Source organism: Apostichopus japonicus, chromosome 9 (assembly GCF_037975245.1).
Source record: "Apostichopus japonicus isolate 1M-3 chromosome 9, ASM3797524v1, whole genome shotgun sequence".
In the NCBI taxonomy this organism is placed as follows: domain Eukaryota; kingdom Metazoa; phylum Echinodermata; class Holothuroidea; order Aspidochirotida; family Stichopodidae; genus Apostichopus; species Apostichopus japonicus.
This window is the reverse complement of record NC_092569.1, coordinates 17,089,291-17,115,468: the sequence shown is the minus strand read 5'-3', so window position 1 is coordinate 17,115,468 and position 26,178 is coordinate 17,089,291. Positions and strand designations below refer to the sequence as shown.

Here is a 26,178-nt window from a genome sequence, read left to right as displayed (position 1 = left end):
TTGGCCACAGTGATACTATTGGTGTGTGAAAGCGTGTAAACTGTCTTTGTATAACTGCTAATGAGCGCGTATTGACCAAGTATTATGATTGTAAAGAGTGCATCACTGGTCCTTTTGAATATGTAAATTTACACAGAATTAGCACTTTTTGTAAGCAAACCAAGCCATAAATAAGAAATAAATTTGTAGCAAGTGGTATGATGTATATGATATGTATGATATATGATATATATGTTATATATGATAAATATGAAGTTCGAAATCTGAAGATTAAATCTTAAAAGTCCTACCAAACGAATGGATTTAACTTGCAGTTCTTATTTTTTTTTTACTTTTTTTTAGTGAAAAAACAAATTTATTTCATTTATTAGATATAAATCGTCATAATAAAATAATATTTACATTCATCACTGTGGCAGTCATATTTGAAACTTAATGATAACTTCATGATTCTGGAGTTGCTATGGTGAATCAATTCAATTATACTGAAAGAGTTACAGGTAAACATAGAATACATTCACACTTGACAATCAGAACAGATGTCTTGATGCGATTCTTAGCTCTCATTGTCTGTGTTCAACTATTTACTTCGTAGATTTGGGACGTCTCGGAAGTAATTATGAAGCCATTCAGAATAATCGCCACCATGGTTTTCGGAATGTATTTACTGCTCCAATGAACCAAGGGTAAGCTGCATCTCTTAACGTTTGCTTTTAACCCCGTATTTCTTAACAAAAAAGGTTGTTTCAAAGCTTGATTCAGGATGATGCGTTGCATTATTTTTTGTTGATAGATCTGTCATAAGATATGCAATCATTACTATGGCAATAACTCTAAAGATATAGTGGACGAATACACTTTTCTTATCTTGATACTTAAAATAGATATGTGTCATTAACAAGTTATTATCGGCTCAGTGGAATCAAAATAAAGTTACCCTATCATTGTATGTCATGTTGTTATTGACGTAATTTCTATATATAATATTTTTCTTTTATAAGTAATTCTGCCACAAAAATTAAGGTTTTAATTGTAACTTCAAAAAAGGGATAAACGTCTATGAAAGGGTAGCTGTACCATTCCTGTCGCTGTATTTTTAACCATGTGAGGGTCTGATATTGACACCAAATGTTCACCTAAGGCAACGATGCTCTGAAGATTATCAATTTTAACACGAACAGCTTGAACTTATCATGATATTATATAGAGCGTCACGATTGTTTTAAGACATAACTTTCAAAACATCATTATATCTTATAAGGCTTTCAATGTGGTTCTTTCAAGACACAAATATATTTCCAATCGACAGTTTTAGAAACTGGTCTTATAATACGTTATCTGTACTGTATTCAAAATATGTGCCTCATATGCTAAACGTGACTAGGTTCGCTGATTTTTGACAATATGTTAGTTATTATAACACAGAAATTATTCTGTTCGTTTAGTAACATCAGAGAAATTTTTCAGAGGTTTACAAAATATTACTAAAAGATGTTGGGATCTGAAAAAAATAAGTTCTCTGAAACTTATGGCATTTACTTATGTATATAAAATACAGGTTATTTTTCATACATATTTTTGAAAATTATTTGATTAAAAATTATCTTGACGTAAATGAAGGTATTTTCTTTGTCAATCATACATGAAAGGCTTAAGATATCGTGATTGTTTTAACAAATTTACTGATTTTTACTCAAATAGCACGAACGTTCAAACTCAATTAGCATACTTTCTCAGGACAATATCTATTGAGAAAAAAATAGATATAGGTAGCAAAGAGGAAATAAATCATATCGTTGATGAATTTTAGCCAATCTGTTGCAATTTAAATTAAGTCATATTTATTCCTTCTAAGGAGGAAAGATTTGCTATTATACAACAACAATTGACAAGACTGGCGCTGCAAAGTGGAGCATAGACAAAAAATATTGTGATGTCATCAAATTTGGAGTGTTTGGAAAGAGATGGACCCTACTACCGTAACACCAACAACATGAACAGGCTAGGGTGTTTATCTGAGGATAGTATTAACATATTTTATGATGACTGTGTGCCATGGCAGAGATGAAAGTTTACATACATACCGGTTTATTGCATTTATTTGTCAAGTGAAAGCATCATTTAGATATTTATATTCATTGGTTTATTTTGATCTTTCATGTTCAAGACGGCAGTTTGCTAATCGTTAAGTGACAATTTAAACATTACAGACGAGTTTAGTGGAATGGCTCTAATAAACATGCACAGAATACCAGATCAATTTTGTCTAAATTCACTTAATAATCCTTCATTGCCGCTTGCCCGTATGTAAACACATGCTTTAAGAAAATCACTACTGGAGATAGGAAAACACTAGGGTTCTTCCCATAGCTTTATTTTGCACATAAGACAGCCTGCATCAATAAACAACCTTTTTCCGAGGGGGTCACAGGGACTTTTTTTTTGTCTTCAAAGATTTGTTTACATTCAAAAACCGGTCGCTTTTTTCCCTTTTTCTTCAAAGAAATTGTGAGAACAGTGAAAACCTTCAATCAACTAACCCTTTCGACTACAACTAGCTAAGACATACAAGGACTCAAATCAGGAGCCTCACAGGCATATGTAGAGAGATGGCTCTGTATTTGGGGAAAATATGTCAAAAATAACGTTTTTCGGTCTATGTTAGGGCCAAAAAACGGTCAATTTTCCGAAAATATTCCTCCCGAATACCTCACCCTACAGAAAAGATGTTTAGCTCTCCAGAAGCGCCACACTGAACTTCAATTCTACATAGAAACAATTTAGCAATAGCGCCTCCACTTTGTGAGTAATCCTTAGCAATTCACCTCGAGCATTTTTATGCAATAGAATTTCGGTCAACCAAGGGTAAATGCTATCACTCACGTTATTGAAACGGTAAACTATTTAGCACATATTATCATGGCTAAATACTACTAAGAGGCGTTAGACCTTCTTTTTATGGGCAATTTGACCATCCAGCTGTTGGAGGATGACGACATCGCTGAATCTGAAGAAGATTCTGACGATGAAATCCTGATATGGTAAGCCACACTGTATGTACAGTATTGTGTATACATGTACCATAGCCGCGCAATAGGCCTATATGACTCATCGTTACGCTTGACTACCATTGTATTACATAATACATGTAGGTCAAGTAGTTTGGAGGGAGGGGCAGGAAAAATCAGTCTTATTCCTCACATTCAACATCAAATTATATTTTACTTATAAAATAACATGTCTTGAACTCTTCAAACTATCAAAAGTCCAGCAGATTTCATCAAAATAATTTCAAATGGGCAAAAGAAAGTATAAACAGTGTATGTATCATAACCTCATTTGCATATTTACTAATCTAATTAGCTCAATTATAAAAAAAAAATGTTATACAAATTAAAACCTCATTCCAATACCTATCTGCCAATACTTGGGTCCCTATTGACAAAAATGAACAGATTTTAAGTAATTACAATGTATAATGATTTTTCCCCCCGGGGGACAATTATTTGATCACATAGGACTAATCCCTGAAAACAGAACAGAACGTCAATGAACAACGGTTTCTATAACGACTCAGCAGGATTTAAACGAAGTTGTGTGACAACTTAATGTATGGTTCTAAAAGTCTTAATATCTGTTTGATGATGAAATCGGAAAACAAACTTCCGAAGTAGATTCAATGTTTCTAATTATGAATGCACTCTGATCAGGTGGGTTTCATAGAAATAAGCTGTCGCAATCGTAAGAAAGATATTTATTTTCTGTTGCCCTTATGATGTGAACGGTTTACCGTAAACTCACTGCGACGCCCATATCAGCATGTTTATTAGACAAATGTTACTACAAAAGTTTACACACGAGGCCCAATCAAGACTTTAACGCCACTCTATATCCGTATAGTCCTTTTTTTTAATTCCGGAGGAAGCGTCTGAATACACCCGTATGTTTATTACAATGGACGGAAATAGCTCAAGGGACCTAAGACAGGCTAGTCACGAAACTGGAAGTAGTCATAAGACTAACAGTCGTAAACAAAACAAAGATATTTGATTGGCGCATGATCTGATAGGTGGGGCTTGCAAAATTGAATTGAAGTTTGTAGAATCTATAGACTCGTTAAAAAAATCTGGCGAACTGTATTCAACTCAAGATTTTTAACGTAAGATAGCTCAATGAAAATAATGAATATTGATATGAAAATTGCACAGCACGGTATCATTTTCACTGAGCTTTTAGTGCATTAAGCTGGTAAGTTGGGAGTTTAAATTTGGCAAACAAGTACTGAGAATTTCAAGCAGTTAACCTCAAATCAATACAGAAATGAACCAAACTTAATAAAGTTAATTTAACCCCTATTTTCAAGTTGGGTCGATATGGACCCAAATAGGTTAAGACTCAACTCAATATAAGGCTTTTTGGATTTCGATGTATATCGGCATTTTATGTAATAACGCGATGCGCATATATCTTTAGCAATCACAATAAGCTCAAAATATCATTCTATCCAACCAGACACCGACCCAGATATAGAGCAAATATACCCAATGATATGTCATTCGACTCAATTCATCAATATATCTAGTATTAATGACCTTAACCACTATATTTTTATTGTACAAATTATGTTCTTTTTATTATCCAACTCTGAAACAATTCTTTTTTTTGGCGAAGCTATGGTAATAAAGTGCAATGATGTACCTCAATATATATTTCCCGATGCAAACCGTGGTACAAAATTGTATCTGGATTCTATCCAACCAGACACCGACCCAGATATAGAGCAAATATACCCAATGATATGTCATTCGACTCAATTCATCAATATATCTAGTATTAATGACCTTAACCACTATATTTTTATTGTACAAATTATGTTCTTTTTATTATCCAACTCTGAAACAATTCTTTTTTTTGGCGAAGCTATGGTAATAAAGTGCAATGATGTACCTCAATATATATTTCCCGATGCAAACCGTGGTACAAAATTGTATCTGGATTTGTTATACAGTTGCTACTGGGTATCCCAATTCCATTAAAGTCAGATTTTTGTCAATGATCTGCCAACAGACATTTAATTTTCATGATGAACATAGTTACCATTAGTACAGTGATTTATTTATTGGAGGACTCAATAGCAGCTTCCTTTGATTTTGTGTTTAATGGTCGTTTTCCCTCTTTAACTTCTGGACAAGTCTTGTGTTCATACATAAATTTACTACAACTATTGTATGCATTATGACATACACGATTTTAAACTTTTCAAACGAACAATTGAATGAACAAATTATTTAATTTTTTATTTTATTAAGATAATTTATAGTTTCAAATTAAGTATTTAAATTAATGCCACATTATTTTGGTCTATGTGCATAAACTAAAAATAAAATCATCAGGCAGTATCTCTTATATGAAGGTAAAACTGAAATACTACTTTTTTAACTAATGAGATGGTTGATCTACTGTAAATCTACTGTAAATGATATTTTTAAATGAATTATTAAAATGGTATTGATGATGTTAGGGGAGTAGGATGTACCTCGATAAACATAAATTAAGCCAAACTTCAAATAAGAATGGAACAAAATACAAATAATAAGATTTTTTTCCAAACAAAGCTTATTTCTGATTAGCCCAAATTGTTTTCATAATGCCCCATTTATATAGATAAAGTTATATGTAACAGTGTACTTGACTTTGATCAAATAAGTTACAAACCAAATAAAAACAAACTTAGATCCTATATTTCTCTGCAACATATTCTTCTGGCAAAGGAATTCCAAGAACTACTCAGGACATCTTGAAATCTTCTACTGCACAGACATCAGATGATGTACCATTCACAGAAGCTGTTGGAAGCACTAATACACTGCCAAGTGGGTAAACGTATTATATATATATTATGAGGTTATATGTTGTAATCATGCATGAATACAAACTTCCATGCCCAAGAGTTTAAGAATATGTTTCGTTTCGACAACATGTTTATTAACCACCGAGCATAACTTGTAAAATTTGAAGCAGTATCTTGTATTTTGTTCCTATAAAATTTACAGTCGAATGTTGGGTAATTAGCATATTTTTCTCTTCATGCAAACACAATTAAAAATGTTCATAAGAACACTCACAACTGGATTTTGCATTTGGCTCAAGGACGGGAGGATCTACTGAAACTACGTTGATCCCTCCTACCATTGTTACAGACATAGTATCGACGCAAGCTATAAATAAGAATACCCAGTCACTAGTCGATAGGTTTAAAAAGTAGATATATTAATTGTCAAGTGTGACGTCGATGATTTCCTTACATACATGTTAGCTCTAACAGAAAGTCGTTGAATGCTTCTATATGTATTAAAATGTGATATATTTCGCTTCTCTGTTTATTTGAAAAAGGGGTGGGGGTTGAAATATAGTTTATGACAGAAATATACCATGTACAAGCAAAACAGATTTCATGGTTATTTCATGTAAATTTATGTTTACAATTTGCTCACACAAGATTTAGACCATTACATCAATGTCATTCAGTTTTTGTAAGTTTTTGTAAGTTTGGAATACTATCTTACGATTTTCTACAAGTAGCATATCGTACTTAACTGACAAATAACTGTCAGCTGCATCATACTCCACTCCTGCTAGATAGCCCGTAGCCAAGGATTCTGTAATATGGACACAATATTTGTGTCATATAACTTGTACAGTTACATATGATACAGCACTACATCGTTATACTTGCGATAAACTAATTTTAAACAGTGTAACTATTCGACAAGAAAGAAACTTATGAATTATTACGGTAACATACGTCAATTAAAACCCCTTTCGACTTACACATAAAATCACAAATGTAAGTGGTCTCTGCGTCAATATAGAGGTTCTTATGAGATAAATGCTACCCATCACTGGATAGCTGACAAGTTGACATTGTATAGCATTATCAATATTCCTTATCATACAGAGTTTTTGCTATCACAGTCTGGAGTTTCCGTCACTTGCAAACACACCTCTTCTCCCAGTAGTCAACAATTGGCATACGCTGCTCCTGGATAGCTTACACGGTGTAACACTGCCTCAGTTGACTCAATTTTTAGCACCGCATGTTCTTCCAATCATGTTCTTTAACATGTTCTTTAACATGCAAGCCATAAACATTTTAAAACGATGTCATCTTACGGCTCTGCGACACTTTTCCAGAAGGAGAACATTGTGGCGGATTGGTATAGACCATTAAAAGAGTATGCCACCTAAAACCTGCAATCTGGCATATAGCATGGCTTGATTCTGGTGTGTAAGATAAGATCAATCAATAACGTTACGGTACTGTACCTCTAGCTTCTAACCAATAACAAGTTTGAACATTAGTATGTTAGAAGCTCTGGTAATTTTGTTAGGGAGCCCTGGATAAATTCACAAGGGTTGACAAGTCCTTGATTTGTGCCTGTCGGACAAAACAACTATAACAGCAAAATGTATGATCGCGTGTGAATATGTTTATTACAGTTAACCTTGTCCTCAATTTTATTACATATCCGCTTCTTCGCGTGCACCTTGAGCTGTTTTATTGAAATCATGCATAATGTTTTTCTATAACTTTTTTTTCTTATCAATTTAAAGTTCCTTTTCAACTATTGCATAAAGCCTAGTTGTGATTAAAACAATAAGTCAGTTCTCATTGCCATTAATAAAAAAATACCAACTGGCATATGGAACACTAAAGAAACGTTATTTAAGACGCCATGTTTCGATTTTAGTTACCTTGAACTGACATGGTTATCGAGAGATTAATAGCTAATACAACTCTAATAGAATGGTTCTGTGTCTTTGTTGCAGCTGCCGATGAATACACTATTTGATATGCTCAGCTCAGGAAAAAAATTAAATAAAAACGTAATTTTTTTTCTTCAATGTTATTGACAGTATGTAACAAAAGTTTTCATTTCTTTTACTACGTTATTGGTTTCTGATAGGATCATATGCAGATGACCTCCACTGCTGTAATTCAACGATAGTTTTAGCTATCCATTAATCACATACATTAATGAATATACTTAATGGTATATTGGACGCAAAAGAAGACTATTAAAGACGAAATAGTTACATTGTATTTAATTTAGGAAAATCATCCCACCAGAAAAATTCCACTTCACGACCGGTTTCAATATTTTGAAAACCAGCAGGCGAGGGTAGACAACGAACCCGGGTCTTTGTGTCACAGAGCGAAGTGCGTACCACCTGACCACTGTGATTCTACTGAAGTGTGAAGAGTATAAACTGGCTTTGTATAATTTGCTAATGAGGGCGTTTTAACCAATTGTTTATGATTGTACAGAGTGCACCCCTGGTGCTTTTAAACTTGTATATGTACACAGAATTACCACTTTTTTGTAGGCAAACCAAGTCGTAAATAAGAAATAAATGTGAAGCAAGTGGTAAAAATTATATATATATATATATATATATATATATATATATATATATATATATATATGTATATATATATATATATATATATATATATATATATATATATATATATATATATATATTTATATATATATATATATATATATATATATGTATATATATATGTATATATATATATATATATATATATATATATATATATATATATATATATATGTATATATATATATATATATATATATATATATATATATATATATATATATATATATATATATATATATATATATATATATATATGTATTTACATCCACTTAAATGATCATAAAGTATCATCCATGTTTGCTGTGAAACAATTAAACCCGAAGAGCTATACACCGTGTTTGAACACAAAGACAACCCGAGACATAGATACATTACAAATGCTATAATAATAATTATAAAATCGTTATGCAAAGTCCATAATTTCGTTCTCCGTTAGGACCAAATTCAATTTGAAGTTATTTTAGCATATATTAAATGTCAATAGACAATGATTTCCTATCAGTAAGAGGGGAGAGGGGTGGGGATTGTTACACCAAACCCTCTTTGCAGGTTTTCAGATCCAGAGTACTTATACACGTATGTTAACATCAAGATGTGTTGAAACCGTGACGTGTGATGTGAACATACTAGAAACTTTATGTTACGTATTATCCATTGTAAGGTGCAAATAACAAAGCATGTACAAACTCGTATCTCCACTGTGAGTACCTAGTTTATTCATTCTGTAGTTGTTGCGTTCAGACTCTATTTGAAACTGTGTATTCAGCATATTTAGCAGATCCACTAGAAGTAGTGAAGTCATATCGAAGCTTGTACTTTCTCTGGTTTGTCAAGTAATGAAGCTTTTCATTTCCTAGCCACAAGTTCCTGCTGTCATCAAACCCGTCTTTGTTCATATCCCAGTTTGGTAGAAATTAGTAGCGCCATCGGTACGACATTGAAACATCTGAAAATATAGCGGGTATCAATAATGAAAGAAAGATTACGATTGAAGTTGCTGAAGCATTCCAACAGACAAGCTTAAATTAGGAAATAAAGCCCGACAACATAATTACTTGGTTTTGTCCTCACTTAAGGGAGAGGGCAAATTTTAGGAATGGCAGCCTTCGCTAGAATACTTCTAATACAATAAATCACAGGTAAGAAATGAAAAAAGTTGCACAAAACTGAAAACAGAAACTCTTACTTCCATAACCGTCTGCAATAAACTAAATTATAATAACTCACAGAATCACATTTGTAATATTTGTATAGTTTCAATCAAGACTTACGGTCCATCCTCCACCGTTTTCCATTTTACAATTTAGGTCGAATGGTAAACCAGGCCATCCAGTAGGCATGATTGTATACACGCCATCTTGCCTTTGTCTAGCGTCATACACATCCTGGCAGTCTCTATAGTACAATGATTCACAAGTTTCACCGTCACCTCCATATCCATCATTATAATAACTCTGTCGTATTTCGTTCCTGACATCACATACAGCGTTGGTCCTACATATTTAGTCTTCACAGATCAGTAGGTTATTGTTACAAGAACACTTTTGTGTGCAGTCATCGTTAACATATATTTCGTCATTCTAGAATTAAATCGTTGAGAATATGAACAAAATAGTTATCACTGGTATAACAAAGTTGGCCTCTGTTACGAAACACTCGCATTCACTCGCACTGATACAGTCACTCCCTTGACTAAAGAACCAGCTGGACAGGTGCAACCCCCAGTACCCAAACAGTCTCTGTTACAGCCAGATAGTCCATTTGGATATACACATGTTGCTTTGCAACTGAAGGTTCCATAGATCATGTTCGTGGGACATATGCATAACGATGTACATGCTAGTTGGTAAGATCAAAGAAAAAAAAACACGACATTTTAAGAAGAATGTTTTTTTTTTTTCATTTCATTAACATTTTACAGTTAAGCGCAAGAAAGTAAAAATTTCCATTAAAAATATTATGCATTCTATTAAAAACGATGTAGTTTTAGACTTTGTATTAGAAATGAAGTTATTATGGTTTTGTTTTTACATACGTGGAGTAATTTCGTATGCCCCAATTTGTGTAACCTTATATTGCCCCCATTCTTCAGTTATACGAAAACCTCTCTATGTCGTATAGAGAGAAAAAAAGTAAGAATTATCATCGATGTTCCTGAAAACAACGGACGACTTGGAGTGTAGTATAAAGTAGTAAAATAATGTCACGCAGTCTGATGGCATTCTTCTTCTTCTTCGTCGTTATATACCGTCTGTATACCGTCAGTTTTAAACAGATAAGGATTCAAAGGCATCCATACTTTGGAAATTTCTGGTCGGTCAAGAATGACTAACATGTTACGTGTTAACATGTTTTTTTGCATTTCATTAACATTTTACAGTTAAGCGCAAGAAAGTAAAAATTTCCATTAAAAATATTATGCATTCTATTAGAAACGATGTAGTTGTAGACTTTGTATTAGAAATGAAGTTATTATGGTATTATTATTAAAGTTTTGTTTTCACATACGTGGAGTAATTTCGTATGCCCCAATTTGTGTAACCTTATATTGCCCCCATTCTTCAGTTATACGAAAACCTTTCTATGTCGTATAGAAAGAAAGAGGTGAGCATTATTATCGATGTTTCTGAAAACAACGGACTTGAAGTGTATTTATAAAGTAGTAAAATAATGTCACGCAGTCAGATGGCATTCTTCTTCTTCGTCATTATATACCGTCTGGATAGCATCAGTTTTAAACAGATAAGAGTTTAAAGGCACCCATACACTTTGGAAATTTCTGGTCGGTCAAGAAAGACTAACATGTTACGTCACGTTGCAAAAAAATATTTACACACTGTGCAAGAATTTACCTGCATCTACCATCTGTAGATATGTGGATTTAATATACGGAATTGAGTATGAACAGTTTCGTTTTCAATTCTTGGATGAAACACTTAACCAGACGACCAGACTAAGTTTCAAAAAGATCTACTCCAAAAGCTATACTGTTTTCTGACTTTGATTGAATTGATTCTAGAAATATTGAAAACCTGTAACGCTGGCTTTTCATGCAACAATATAGGCTATAACCTTGCGACGCAAAAATATTTTGTTAAGTGGTTGGAGGCTAGGTATTTTTTTCTCTCATTGTGTTCCCTCACACCATGAACGCTGGTTACCTGCCTGTCATATACAAGACATTACCACATCCCGCGCGATGATGCTTCTTTAACACTACCGATTGTATAAAGCTTACACGGCATGCATTATTTATCATATTCATTTGTCTCTCTTCAATCTTCATTTTCTATGACGTTAATTACCTTGTACAGAGTATTGCTTTGGGAAGTAAATGATAAGCGGAAATAAATTCTTATCGTAAACTAAATTAAAACTTACGAACAATAACAATACCTTGGTAGATATTGTAGTTAACATAACAGTTTTTTATGGTAGTTGGATAAATGGTTGTTTTACGGCCGTTACTGAAGCATAACGGTGAATGTTTATGCTACAACTGTGTGTGTGTTTACAGATATTATCTTGGTATATGACAATCTCCAACAATATAATGTTTAAAGATCCTGTGTGTATAAGTGCCTATTTGTGGCTTAAACTTAGGAGTGGGGTGAGGTTAGGTTGTGAATGAGTGATTGCCATGGGAAGTATACTCACACACCCAGAGAATGTTTTTGAAAAATTTTCTATTAAATTTGCAAAGATCTAGCTTGCGATATGGCTCCTATTTTAAATAAGAATGGATGCATGCTGAACTTTTTGGTTTATAGAATGAAAATTAAGATCTGTCCAGTCCGTCCAAAACTTGTTGTAAAAAAAATTGTGGGAAAATACTATATATTAGAGGTGCGGAACAGCAGCACGCACAAGAAGTTCCCGTAGCTTGCGTGGACGTCTGTAGGCGATTTTGGTCATTCCAGGGACGGCTCGTTGAAGTGTATCTGAAGTGAGGAGAATGTTGTGGTTGTTAGTGGTGATTTGCCTACACATTCTCTTACACAGGCTCTCTAGTGGATAAGCAGTTCGCTAACAGTTTAATTTTATTTGGAAATTACTATTGTGAGAAGTTGCATACAGGCTGTAAATTTGCATATTTCTACAAATATGACCTTTCCCTAACACATTGCTCAACAGAACCAATCAAAAGTTAACAGAAGTAGTTACATCCATCAGTGCTATGGACCGCTAATTAAGTGGACAGTCACATTGGAATCCCGCAAAATCCATTTCGTGACAACCCTGTTAATGAGCCAACTATAATTGCGATGCGACATGAAATACAGTGTTCAGCTATATTGGATATTCTATCATTGCTGGCGCTCTCTGTTAATTTGAAGCATACTTAATTCTGTACATAATGCTAGACTTTGTTTAACATCAGTCTCAGCTTATTCTTCAGCATTTATTTTCAAAAGATTCAGAGTGTATAATGTAGAGACCATGTTGACAAAAGACTTCCGCTGATTCATTGTAATACATAATCTTCTTACATTAGCTCAACTGTCATGTTTTGTACTGTGCAAGTTTTATACGCCCAGAAACGTGTAAAAACTGTATCCAAAGTAATCAACACTGTCTAGAATATGTAAAACAGTCACAATAGTAATCGTCACACAATGCCTTATAAAACATGGAAATATATAGATAAGCTATAAAGTATGGTGGCGTGCGCAATGGGGAGAGATGGGTGTTCCACATAATTCATTAGAACAGGGTGTGATAAGACATTGTTAAATATTTAATGTATACACTAACTATGCCTAAGCAAACACCATTTGATCTCTAAAATTCAAATGTTATCATGATGGAGGACCACCGGAACCCCTACTTGGGGCTCGGATTCTACGACCCCGCAGCCACATCCCTTATTTTTAAGATAAATTGCATCCATTATGTAACTTTGTAATCTTGGAATTTTGAATTTGAAAGTTAATCATATCAAAGACAAACATATCGATCGATAAATAGGTAATGTATTAATATGAGCGTAGTGCTTTCTCGATGACTGTGTCATGTGTTCATGCTTAAACTACCTTCAAATATTACCCCGTTAAAAACAATTGAGCGTGATACACTAGTAAATTTGTTTTTATGATAAAAAAAAAGCTGAGGTAAATAATACAGTGTGCTGTGTATGTTACTTCTGAATCAAACATCATGAGGGAACATATATCCGATTTACCAAGTCATTGTACCAAATAATAACTTGATGTGTGGAATTGTGGTCTTAAAATCGGGGTCCTGTCCATGTTTTATATACTAAGATCCAACTACCGCAGCACTTACTGAAATAAGCAAACATTTATATACCTGTATTCATTAGTTACAAACAAATGTTGTTAATTTAGTACACAGTTGTCAAATATAAAATAAATTGACATACCAATAGCATTTGGATTAACTGATTTACTTTTCCTTAAGATAAATTTCACAGCTTGAAAAAAGGGAATTTTAGTTGTGCTTAGTATGACGCAGTCTAACATTGGCCATAAATTTCTCTTCGTGGAACCATCGGAAGTCAAAATGCAGAAAAAGTAAAGGAATTGTGAATCAGCTTCACAAATTAAATCTAACAATCGCTATAAAATACTAAAACTATTATGACTTTTCAGAGAGTCTGAGGTAGAAGCTTCTGTTATAGCTCTATGGTCGACGTTTATCAAAGATGTGCAACATAATAAGAGACACCAAACAACGCTGACATGTAACTAACTACATCCTTCTATTGGTCGCCATGACAAGAAGAAACAAACTATTTCATGTCACACAAATCGTTTCTCTTAGGTCCACTCATATGATACACGATGAACTACATATCAATATCATGTATCATCAGGTGGCAGGATACCACACGTTTAAGTATCAATATTTTATTTCTCGCTGCACTGTGTGTATTTCATACTATTTTAGTGCCTTCTTTGTTCCACGTTTACGTTACCATTTTGTTAGGATTATCCTCAAATCCTATCACTTTCCAAATATGTGTCAGGTTCTAGAAAGGTGATCTTTTGTTAACTTAAATATTGAATTCTCGCAATGTTAGGATCTCTGAATGGGCGCAACAGACAAACAGATTTCGCTGACCCGAGTCCTATATACGGCTCTTTGTTGTTATCAATATCAATAATAACAGAAAATTTTAGAAAAAAAATATGCCGATGTATGTGAGGTTGAAGGTCGAATTATTCCTGGTGTTCCACAAGCAGAGGTAAGTTATATATTTATATTTATATATATATTATATATATATATATAATATATAGTTGTTTAACAGTTTTTCTGTTATTCCTATATATATATATATATATTTATATATATATATATATATATATATATATATATATATATATATATATATATATATATATATATATATAAATATATAGTAAATCAATAAAGAATAACACACCAGAAAAATTCCACTTGACGACCGGTTTCGTCCTTTTGGGGCGAAGGTAGGAATCGAACGCCGGATCTTCGTGTCACGAACCTAAAACCCGTTCTCCTATCATGGTGAACTCATTTCTGGGAGAGAAGGGGGAGACATACCAGCAGTGTATTCAGATATTTCTTCAAATATCAAGACAAGAAAAGGTGGTAAGCTATATGTAATTGTCATGAAATAAACAGTCCATTTACAGCCCAAAATGGTTTATAACCATAGTGCACTTTACTTGCTTCACTATATACATGAGACACATTAGACACAACAGTATGTTCTTACAGCCTAAGGAGTTCGTGTCTGATTCTCAATCCATCTAATTCTGGACTATTCTTGACTTGAAATTAATAACAAGCCTAGGACCTCAGGCAAGAGAATGTTCGAGGGTATATGAATAATCGCTCTATTTTGTCCACTATTTTTTTCTCAAGCATACAAAAGCACATTAAATAACTTTCTCACCATCACTGAAAGTTGCAGTTATGATTGAGAGAGGAGACAGATAATTCATATTCAAAACAGCCTTGTCATTGTACAATCTGATGGCTTTCCATTTGTAAGGAAACTTTTCTTAACAAGTTATTGACTGCATTTGTTTATTCCTTTGATTATCACTATTAAAACCATAAATGTTTACAATATATTTATCTTGCACATTTTTGTAGATATATATTGCAATTAAAATGGCTGAGTTTATCAGCACCATTAATTAGGAATATTGTATACTACATGTGTTTGTGACTGGTGTATTTTTTCTTGTAGTGTTGATGCCACAAATGAACCTACTCAAGTTTGCTGCTTTTGCATTAAAACAATGTTTAGGATGTTCACCATCTTCCAATAATGAAGAAATGGCAACCCACGCAACATTTCTATTCCAACATTAGTTGAAAATATGTTTATACCTGTAAGAGTGGTAAATATTCTATATACCCTTCAATTAAAGAAAAAAAATATGCATACAAAGGCTAGAAGATGTACATCAATTTAACTACTCTATTGGGTTAGGACAATTCTACGACGTTTGTAAAGTACTGTTCCTTTTTTATCTTGGAAGCTCATATTTTTTTAAGGAACATAATAGTGCAATGGCTTTGCTCAGGCCTGTTGACATTTCTGTAAAACAGACGCTTCGCCGGTACCATCTATTGCCCACCATTGAAATTAAAAATATGAATCGTAGGTTCAATGTCAGATTTATCGTGTCATAAAAGTCTTCAATGAATAATACATGAAGCGCCTTGTCGTGGGCAGACAAAGAGTAATTTTTGCCTCAGTATAGACATAGCTATCACAGTAAATATCAAATCAGCGTATCATCTCACTCTGAATGTCTTTAGTACTTTGAGCAGGTATTATGTCGTTTATCATTTAATCTGCTAAACATTTTAAATATGATTCTTTCCAGACACTCACTGTATCTGACGTCTTAAAAAATATTACAAACTTAATACGGCGATCTAAACAAAGTAAGATCTCTAAAATGTTTGGTAATTCCCTATGTATATTGAATATAGTTTATTTTCATGAATGTTTTATTTTTATTTTAGTGTGTTATATAGGACGTCTAACACAATAAATGACATTTTGACAAACATGATTAGGTTTTCAATACTATATGATGTTTTTTATATGTGATTTATAATTTAAAAATATAAACTCAGGACCAGGAAAGCCTGGTCAATATACAGTTATACCATGTAACATTACAGTTAAATGAAATTTGCCCCAACGTTTAATTTGCCAATATGTAATTCTTCATTTGATATCAGAGAGGATTATGTGATTTGCGTTTCCAGGTTTAACAAATTTGCCGTTTCATCGTCAATTGTTCACTGTAGTTTTTCAGCTTATTGGGTCTAAGAAAAAAGAAGGTGTAAATATATCCCAGTCCTAGAAGTGTTGAGCCCGTTGTCGAGTTTGGTGAGTAAAGCGTACGTTTAGTTGGTTAATTTCATGCAAATAATTATTTTCATAAAAAGAAATCTTTGTCGCTTTCTCTTTGGTATCGAACCAAACTTGTCTCACGTCGTGTTGGTTAGTTCAGTATGTAGAGCACAAGGCTTGTAATACTCAGAGAGATAGTTGAATCATTTCTTGCCAAAAATATAATAATAATAATAATAATAATAATAATAATAATAATAATAATAATAATAGTAATAATAATAATAATAATAATAATAATAATAATAATAATAATAATAATAATAATAATAATAATAATAATAATAATAATAATAATAATAATAATAATAATAATAATAATAATAATAATAATAATAATAATAATAATAATAATAATAATAATAATAATAATAATAATAATAATAATAATAATAATAATAATAATAATAATAATAATAATAATAATAATAATAATAATAATAATAATAATAATAATAATAATAATAATAAAAATAATAATAAAAATAATAATAATAATAATAATAATAATAATAATAATAATAATAATAATATTAATAATAATAATAATAATAATAATAATAATAATAATAATAATAATAATAATAATAATAATAATAATAATAATAATAATAATAATAATAATAATAATAATAATAATGATTATGATGACGATGATGATCATAACGATCATGACGATCTTGACGATCGTGACGATCGTGATGATCGTGATCATGATCATGATGATCGCGATGATGATTTCAATACTAATTATGAATTTAAATTTACAGAAAACCTCATCGATAATTGGATCTCGTTCATTCGTTTGCAATCATAAATATAGTATTTCATATAAATTATGAGAAAATTGTAGGGATGGTTTTTCCCGTTGTTGTAACCAAAAAAGATGTCTTGCTTTGAAAAAAAGACCTGCTTCTTAATGAACACATTATCAACATCTAAGATGAAAGAGGCAGTAGCGGGACATATCCAAAACAAGTGCTCAATGTGCTCAGTTCAATGTTACAAATGAGACGCTAATCATATCTTGATTATTATAACCTGAATTAACTGAAAGTTTCTCATAGCAAGATACTCCACAACATACCCCACAGTAAGCATGATATATTCAAATAACACAAACTTTAGCATCATCAAATGAAATTTCTGAAGAATGAAACTATAGAAGCACTAACGATAGAGATAGATATATATTCCAGGGGCGTCGGAACCGGTACGGCAGATCAGGCGAACGCCGGACCAGTATTAACGGCGCTTAAAAAAAAAAATAGGACTAAGAAAAATATAAAAAAAAACAAAATGAAACATACTTCAAAAATGTGTTTCAGAAGATTAATCGGGTACAAAAATAGACAAGGGAGAATCTTGTTTTTTTTCATATGACACATTGCTATTTCATGCAATCTGGGAGGTATAATTTTTAATAATTTTCAATAATGACGACGGCAAGTATGCTAAATGTCACGACTCTGGCATGGCAGGGGTCTTGTTTTCAAGCTCGAGAGGTGCCATTTCCTGCAATCTGGAAGGCATTTTTTCAAAATTTTCTTCGTTACGCTACGCGCCGACCATGGTGGCGCGTAGCGTAGTTTGACCTACCAAACGTCCCCCCTCCCCGAAAATTATGATAGATGGACACACTCTGATCTGACGTACTAATCAAAAATAGCTTCCGACGCCCCTGTATTCACAGTTACTGCAGTGTTAGGTGAAATACTTATTGCACTACTTTACTAATACATGTCATTTGACACAATAAGCATTTTCAAAGCTTATAACCACTTTTGGACCAATTTTGTATATACATTATATGGGTATACTGGTATTTGCTTCAGAACGAAGGTGATTGTGCAAAGAAAAAAATGGATGCAAATTGAAAAATTGACATGAAACCTCTAAGTCAGTTCTCTTTCTAATGATTTGCTTCAATCTATGTAATCATTAATATATCTGCTGTAAGGTACTAAGTAAATAACCAGTTTCTCTATTCAGAGTCATTAAATTGCTTACACTTCAACTCCATTTATTGCTCCAAATAAGGTTCAAATGCGTTTTTAGTGATATTTTGTTAACATTCAACCTCTTTTTCAATTACTTTTCGAATTCATAAAGAGCCTGTATAGTAACAATAGCAAGTCTACCTTAGCTGGAAATAAATCAAAGGTTATCACATGAAACCAATAAGAAACGGTTAAAAATATATTTACTGAATAGACCGGGAGATTTACCAAGGTTTATCTCCTGTATAAGTATATTTTATATATTGCTGGAAGATTGATTTATTGTCTAATTAAAATGAAGATAACTAAATGTAAACCTAAGGGACAAAAGCTGACCATCCGTCAATGACGTACCCAGAGTATCGTTGTACGATTCGTTCTCTGATATTGATACTTATTCGTTTCGTCCAATCAGCTTTAAGTTAAAACAAGTACATATCTGATGAGACTAGTGTTATTTAGTCTATATTAAAGACATCACATCATCCAACTCGGTCATTCAAAAATTTACGGAGAACACCAATGACAAGTAGAGCAGTCAACTTAGAACACAATGGAGAGAAAGAATTTTCTTCAGCTTTTCCATTTGGCACTAATCCTCATCGATAACACGGATGCAGGAAGTAAGTGTGTATTTTTACATGATAATACAAGTTATGGAGTTAATTTTCTTTCAATTTACCGATAACAATATGTTGAGTCTTTTGAAGTTCCCATAGGGTTGTCAGGCTGTCTTGGTTGAGGGGTTTGAGAATACAGACAGTATATTCTGTTCTGTTTTAAATTGTGTTTTCTGTTCGATTAACTATGTTGACTTCCAACTTTCTAAATCACATCATTCTAAGACATACTGCAACAGGTTTGAAGTTTTTCAAAAGTCTTATTTTGGCAACCTTGTGAATTAAAAGCAACGTGAGCAAGGCAACTTTCAGCAAATTTCGAGCAAGGGTTCTTCAAGAATATTTCACTTGTATTGGTACTCGAGCTGCTTGAATATTAACATAGTTATCACTCACTACATATAGCTAGATAAAAGAAAAGTCTAGATTACAGAAAATTGATGGTAAAATATAAACCATCGGCAGGCTTACCTATAACTTCTGCATGTCTTATTGGAGTTTTCTTGTGATATTATAGTCACACCAGTTGGTATTTAGGAATATGTTGTTTATAGTTCCTAGGACTATTAATATATGGAAATCGTATGTTACTCAATGGCCGAGTTCTGAGTGTTTTATCACACTCTCATCTATAAGATATTTAATACCGAGTATACTGTAGTTCGCGTATGATATTGGTATGTTAAAGTTTAAAGTTGATTTATTTTAATCGTAGACTCAATGCTAAGTCTAAGGTTAGGATAACTTTTATCGCGCTAAAAGTTAGGCAGATTATCCAACAAATCGATTCATCTGCTGTTAGCGGTCAAGCGGTTGTCGCTGTCTACGGGAGAATGTATACACAAATCATCCAAACATAATATCAACACATATCGTCACAAAAGTCAACCTTTTGTTTTTCTTCAAATGTTTGCCGACTTCAAATATTCCCCGGCTTCATTCCGATCTTGGTTTAATTTGCGCAGTCATTACACAGTGCATTATTTGTAATGGACTGACTGATTAAGTTATACATTTCGTCATAACTTAAGTTTAGTTCTAAGTATTTTTATCGGGGAAGTAATGTTACAAAACTGCCAAATGGATTAGGTGTCTAAAGTTTTACCACATAACTGTCCATCATAACGAGACAATTTTTCTCACTTTCAGTACAGTCAGTTCAACATGTGCAGAAAACTATGAGGACTGGGATATAGTAACTAGATTTATGTTTGGACGATTTCAATATTGGTTATCTATACCATCCATTTTATTTAACCTTTACTCATTTACTACTTTTGTAAAGAATTCCATATTTGTAACCATTACTTCACACTTAACCATTTTCATAAATTTTAAAATTTGTTTTGTCCCACTCTCTTCTGTTCTGCTGTTTTTGCGTTTCGTTTGTCTTGCCTTTTCTTATCTTGTCTTTTTTTTATCATAGCTTAGTTTTGATGCTGAGTATTTTTTTTAACACTTGTACATGTAACTGTTTCTGATGTTTGTTTCTTCTTTTTTCTTATTCATAGATTTGTGTGATTTTGCTGCGAAATTTCCATGTAAAGGAAGCCACTGTTTACCTCCACCTTTTAAAAGTAAGTAAACAGAACACAGAATGTTGTAAAATTATTATCTATATATTAGAAGAAGTTGAACATGCCACAAAATTGATGTATTTCTTCTGCTTGTGATTTAGGTGGTTTCCAATACTCTCTAAATTATTATTAATTTTTGGGGAGGGGGATTGCAAATATTAGCTCTATGAGATATCGCCCCTTTAAACTTGCTAGTATAAGTTTACAATGTTCGCATTTATCAGCAACATTCTAAGGACTGCCTTTTAAATATCCGCTTATCTTTATTTTGGTTTGTTAAGAAAGAAGACCACTAGATTATTAAATAATGATACACTGATATATTATTATTTGGTTAGATGGGAATAAGTTATCAATTTATCTGTTAAATTATTTGTGTTCTTTTTTTTTTCATTTTCATTTTAAAATTTTCCACCATCATACATATGTTTGATTAATTTGTCTGGTTAATCATATTTTTATTTTCCACAATCTTAAACCACTTTCATTTGAAAGTATGATGTGTCTATAGTCAAAAGTGCAAACTAACCAAGAAGAGGGCCTAGTTCAACGCAGTACTATTTATATTTAAATGAACCCACTTAACAGCATTGATATTTCTACAATATTGTTCATAAACATCATTCCTATCCTTTTTTAGGTAAGCCAATGCAAGAATCAGAGGAACCAACTACTACGGTCACTACTGAACTACAAGGCACGACTCTAGGTAAGTCCCGTAGCATATCAAGCGCCCTGCTGATATCATGTGATAATAGAATAAAACTCATTAATTATGCATTCATGTGCATTTTGATTTAATTTACATGCAGTCTTCAAAGTCGCAATCAGCTTTCCGCCGTTCAGTTCATATAAGGATGTTACTACATGGAAAAATTAAACAAGCCATAATAATCATGATATTTCAAAGCTAAACTGCTCTTATCTTCATGCAGGTTCTTCGATATATACGTGTCCACCGAGCATGATCTATGGAAACTGCACTTGTGAAGCAACATGTGAAGACCCCAAAGGAGAGTCTGCTTGTTACAGTACCTGTTTAGGTAGCAAGGGCTGTATCTGCAAAGCTGGATTAATGCTGAATGGAAGTGACTGTATTAGTGCGAGTAGCTGCAGCTGTTTCGTTACAGAGGCCAACTTGGTTATATCGGTGAGTTTTTGTGATATCTATTTAAATGTAAGATGACATTTCTTATGGATATTTGAACACAGAATTAAATTTTATCTGACAAAATTGTTTCTTCCAACTTAAAATTTTACATTTGATCTGTTTTAGAATGGAAAAACATACGTTAACAACAATTGCACCCAGAAGTGTTCCTGTAGCAATAACCGACTGATCTGTGAATATGACTACAGCTGTAGTACTAATGCTGTGTGTGATGTCCAGAATGAAGTACGACAGTGTTATTGTAATGAGGGATACGAAGGTGACGGTGAAACTTGTGAGTCATGGTATACAGACTGTCAAGACGTTTATGACGCTGGATATTCACAAGATGGGGTTTATACAATCATGCCTACTGGATGGCCTGGTTTACCATTCAACGTATCTTGCAAAATGGAAAACGGTGGAGGATGGACTGTAAGTCTTGATTGAAACAATATGAATATTTCAAGTATGTTTCTGTGAGTTTTGTTAGTTAAGTCTATTGTTAACGGTAATGCAAGTCCCAGCTTCTGTTTTCGGTTTGGTTGCATTTTATCATTTCTGCCAGGTATTCAGTGTATTTAAATGAATCCAAAAAAATGTCCCACTTCTAAATTCTAAAGAAAACAGCAACTAAGAAGAGACTTACATTTGTCTTACTGAAATAGTATTCTATAAATATATATTCGTGTGGTGTTTCTTAAATTAAGTCTTTCTGCTAACATGCTTGACGACTCTCATCATTATCTCTCTTTACTATATTTACTCGTTATCTTTTTAGGTGTTTCAACGTCGTACCGATGGCTCTACTAGTTTTTATCAAAACTGGACTGCGTACAAAGACGGGTTTGGTGACAGCAGGAACTTTTGGCTAGGAAATGAAAAGCTTCATTACTTGACGAACCAAAGAATCTACAAGCTTCGCTTTGACATCACTACTTCTAATGGAAATGATGAATATGCTGACTATGCTGAGTATACAAAATTTCAAATCGAGTCTGAAAGCAACAACTACACGATGAATCAACTGGGCCTTCGCAGTGGCACTGGGGGTACAGGTTTGTTGCATGTTTGACATTTGCGCTTTGCCTTGGGTAATAGATCAAGTTAAAGTTACTAGTGAGTTCAAAATAATTGCATGAGGAAATGTATATCACGGTTTCAACACATCTTGATGTTAAATATTACCTACAAAATCTGCTTTAAGTACACTGGATCAGAATCCCTTACAAACAAGGTTTGGTGTGACACCCCACTCCTCCCCTCCTTTCACAATTCACGCAAACAAACGGTTGTTTAGACGAGATAATTATCAAGTTTATAATCCATTTCTGGGTATGTGCTTGATACATGTCACGGAATAATTAGAACAAATACAGATAGAAACAGAAACAAAGTGAAGGAATAATATCACCATCCATCTAAACTGATGTAAAGAACCATCCTTACATTCGCCAATTTTGGGGTTGGAAGAGCAAAGAGGGTTTTGTCCCGAACGGGATTTGAGCAAGTGATCTAAACAATTGCAAAAAAAAATCCTAGACCCGTTACTTTAAGGAAACAGTAATGTGTTAGATAGTTGCCGTATCATGGTATCAATTTAATACCATTGGTATCATTTACAAAATGTTGAAGTTGTCTAACTAACCGATGAAAAACATATATAATATATATATATATATATATATATATATATATATGTATATATATATATATATATATGTATATATATATATATATATATATATATAAATATATATATATATATATATATAAATATATATATATATATATATACATATATATATATATATATATATATATATATATATATTCATCAGTTAATTTAAATTCAGTTCACCTCCATTAGTAAGGAACCTAAGTTAAATAAAGAACTATAAAGATAAAAGATGTGATGATTGCGGAATTATCACATTACAAAGAATTTTGAACATCTCTCAATGTAAATCAACCCCCCCCCCCCCCTATCCTTATTCTAGTTTACTGTAAAATGTATTTTATGTCCCCAAAAAGGGTGAAATATAACCGGATACTGACGCTATTGTTTAAAGACCAAATGTTAACCATTGATGGTTCTTGATGTTTTTCTTCAAAGGTGATTATTTCTTTCGTAACAGAAGAAAACCATTCAGCACGCATGACCGAGACAATGACGCCTGTGGTACGTTCGACTGTGCAGAGAAGCACAGAAGCGGCTGGTGGCACTCGAATATTTGGTGCTCTTCTTGTGAGAGTGATAGCTTCTGCTATTATTTTCATTACAACAGCAGCTGCAATACAATGTGTACTCATGAAAACCTCAACGGTGTATACAGTGGAGGCAATGGGGAAATGATCTACTCTTCTCATGCTCTTTACTGCAACGTCCAATATGTTGAGATGAAAATTCGACCATCCTCTTGAGTTGATGAACAAGATGACTGTAAAAACTGAGCATTTTACGAAACATTTTACGTAATAATTTAGAAGTTAATTGAGTCTGACCAAACGGAGCCTGGATGGAATATACTTCATGGATAATAACATAAGAAAGAATTAAATCTCAAAATGTAAACATTCACTAAAAAGTTTATTGTCCGAAATGGAATGACAACTTTAAAAATCGGAACAAAGACATATATAACATTTCATCCTCTACAAATAATTACGAGACATGAACAATACTTAAAATAGACTAAATTAAATAATACGAAATAAAAAGCGTTTAGAGTTTTTATTAAAATTGTAAAAGTTTGTAAAACGGCAGCCAGAGACACCAGTCGTTCACACCGTTCACACCAAACTTCATAAATATTTATTAGCATAACATTGCGTATAAAACTTATACTATTGACATAAGGTGTAGTATAAATGTGTCACAGAACTCACTTTTTGCGCACATTTGATAAAACAGAACCACCCCAACCACCCAACCTAAGTACATGATTTTACAGTTTGTATTATACACTATGTACATATTATACAGTTTACCAAGTTTACATGTCTGTTGTATGAGATCCCCGTAGTATGTACTTGTATTGAGTTAAAATAACCTTACGTTAGCTTGTGTGCATGCCTGGAAAATAATAGTAGAGAATGTTGGTGTTGAGACTGAAAGAGGGTGTATGGAGCAATCGTCGGCTAAAGCACGCATTAAGAACTTTTCTCCACACCCTTTACAAAATACAACAAAATCGATTCTGATTATTTTACTGACTATTTCAACATTGAGCCTCTGATTCTTCAGGCTCTAATAAAATGCCACAGTATTGGTTGAATTTAATTATAGTTTGGGTCGTAATTATAATTGGTATTACTTTGGTACAAATATGATCACTATTATTTACGCTGGTATTGATATAGAACGAAATATTCGTCTATACTGATCTGACATTTCGAATCAATTAAAAAATAACCAGATTCTTCAATTAAACTAATATAAACCGCGATCCAACTATGGATCAGTTAGAGCCATATACGTTGCGAATGATAGCAACGATGTACTGAGTTCTAACAACACCTTATCCAAGAACTGAAAAAAAATAATGCGAGTTCGAGGATATATGATGAAAGTGAATAGCCTATTGCGATTTTTATGTTAAAATTATTTAAAATTGAAGGACTGAAAATGTAGCCATTGCTAATGTGAGAGAAAATTCGTGATAATGAGGGTAGGGTGGGGGATAGTGAGTTAGAGGTATTAGGAGATGTTAATAAATACATATGTATATATATATATATATATATATATATATATATATATATATATATATATATATATATATATTATATACACATATATATATATATATATATATATATATATATATATATTATATACACACACATATATATATATATATATATATATATATATATATATATGTCTGACGATCGCTAAAACGCGTGAAACTCCGAGTTTCAACTACTAGTGTTCCACTAGTCTCAACTAGTATCAACACATATTCCGCTC

General features: G+C 32.7%; 1 protein-coding gene across 1 annotated transcript in view; it reads left to right on the top strand.

Annotated features, from left to right (window-relative positions):
• LOC139973659 (microfibril-associated glycoprotein 4-like) overlaps nucleotides 1–24,658 on the top strand; it is a 32,156-nt gene extending 7,498 nt beyond the window's left edge. The window contains exons 5-6 of the mRNA XM_071980481.1: nucleotides 22,987–23,263; nucleotides 24,322–24,658. Of these exons, the coding sequence (XP_071836582.1) occupies nucleotides 22,987–23,263; nucleotides 24,322–24,629 (585 nt within the window). The 3' untranslated portion in view covers nucleotides 24,630–24,658. The remainder of the gene's footprint in view (nucleotides 1–22,986; nucleotides 23,264–24,321) is intronic.
• The last annotated feature ends 1,520 nt before the right edge of the window (nucleotides 24,659–26,178 follow it).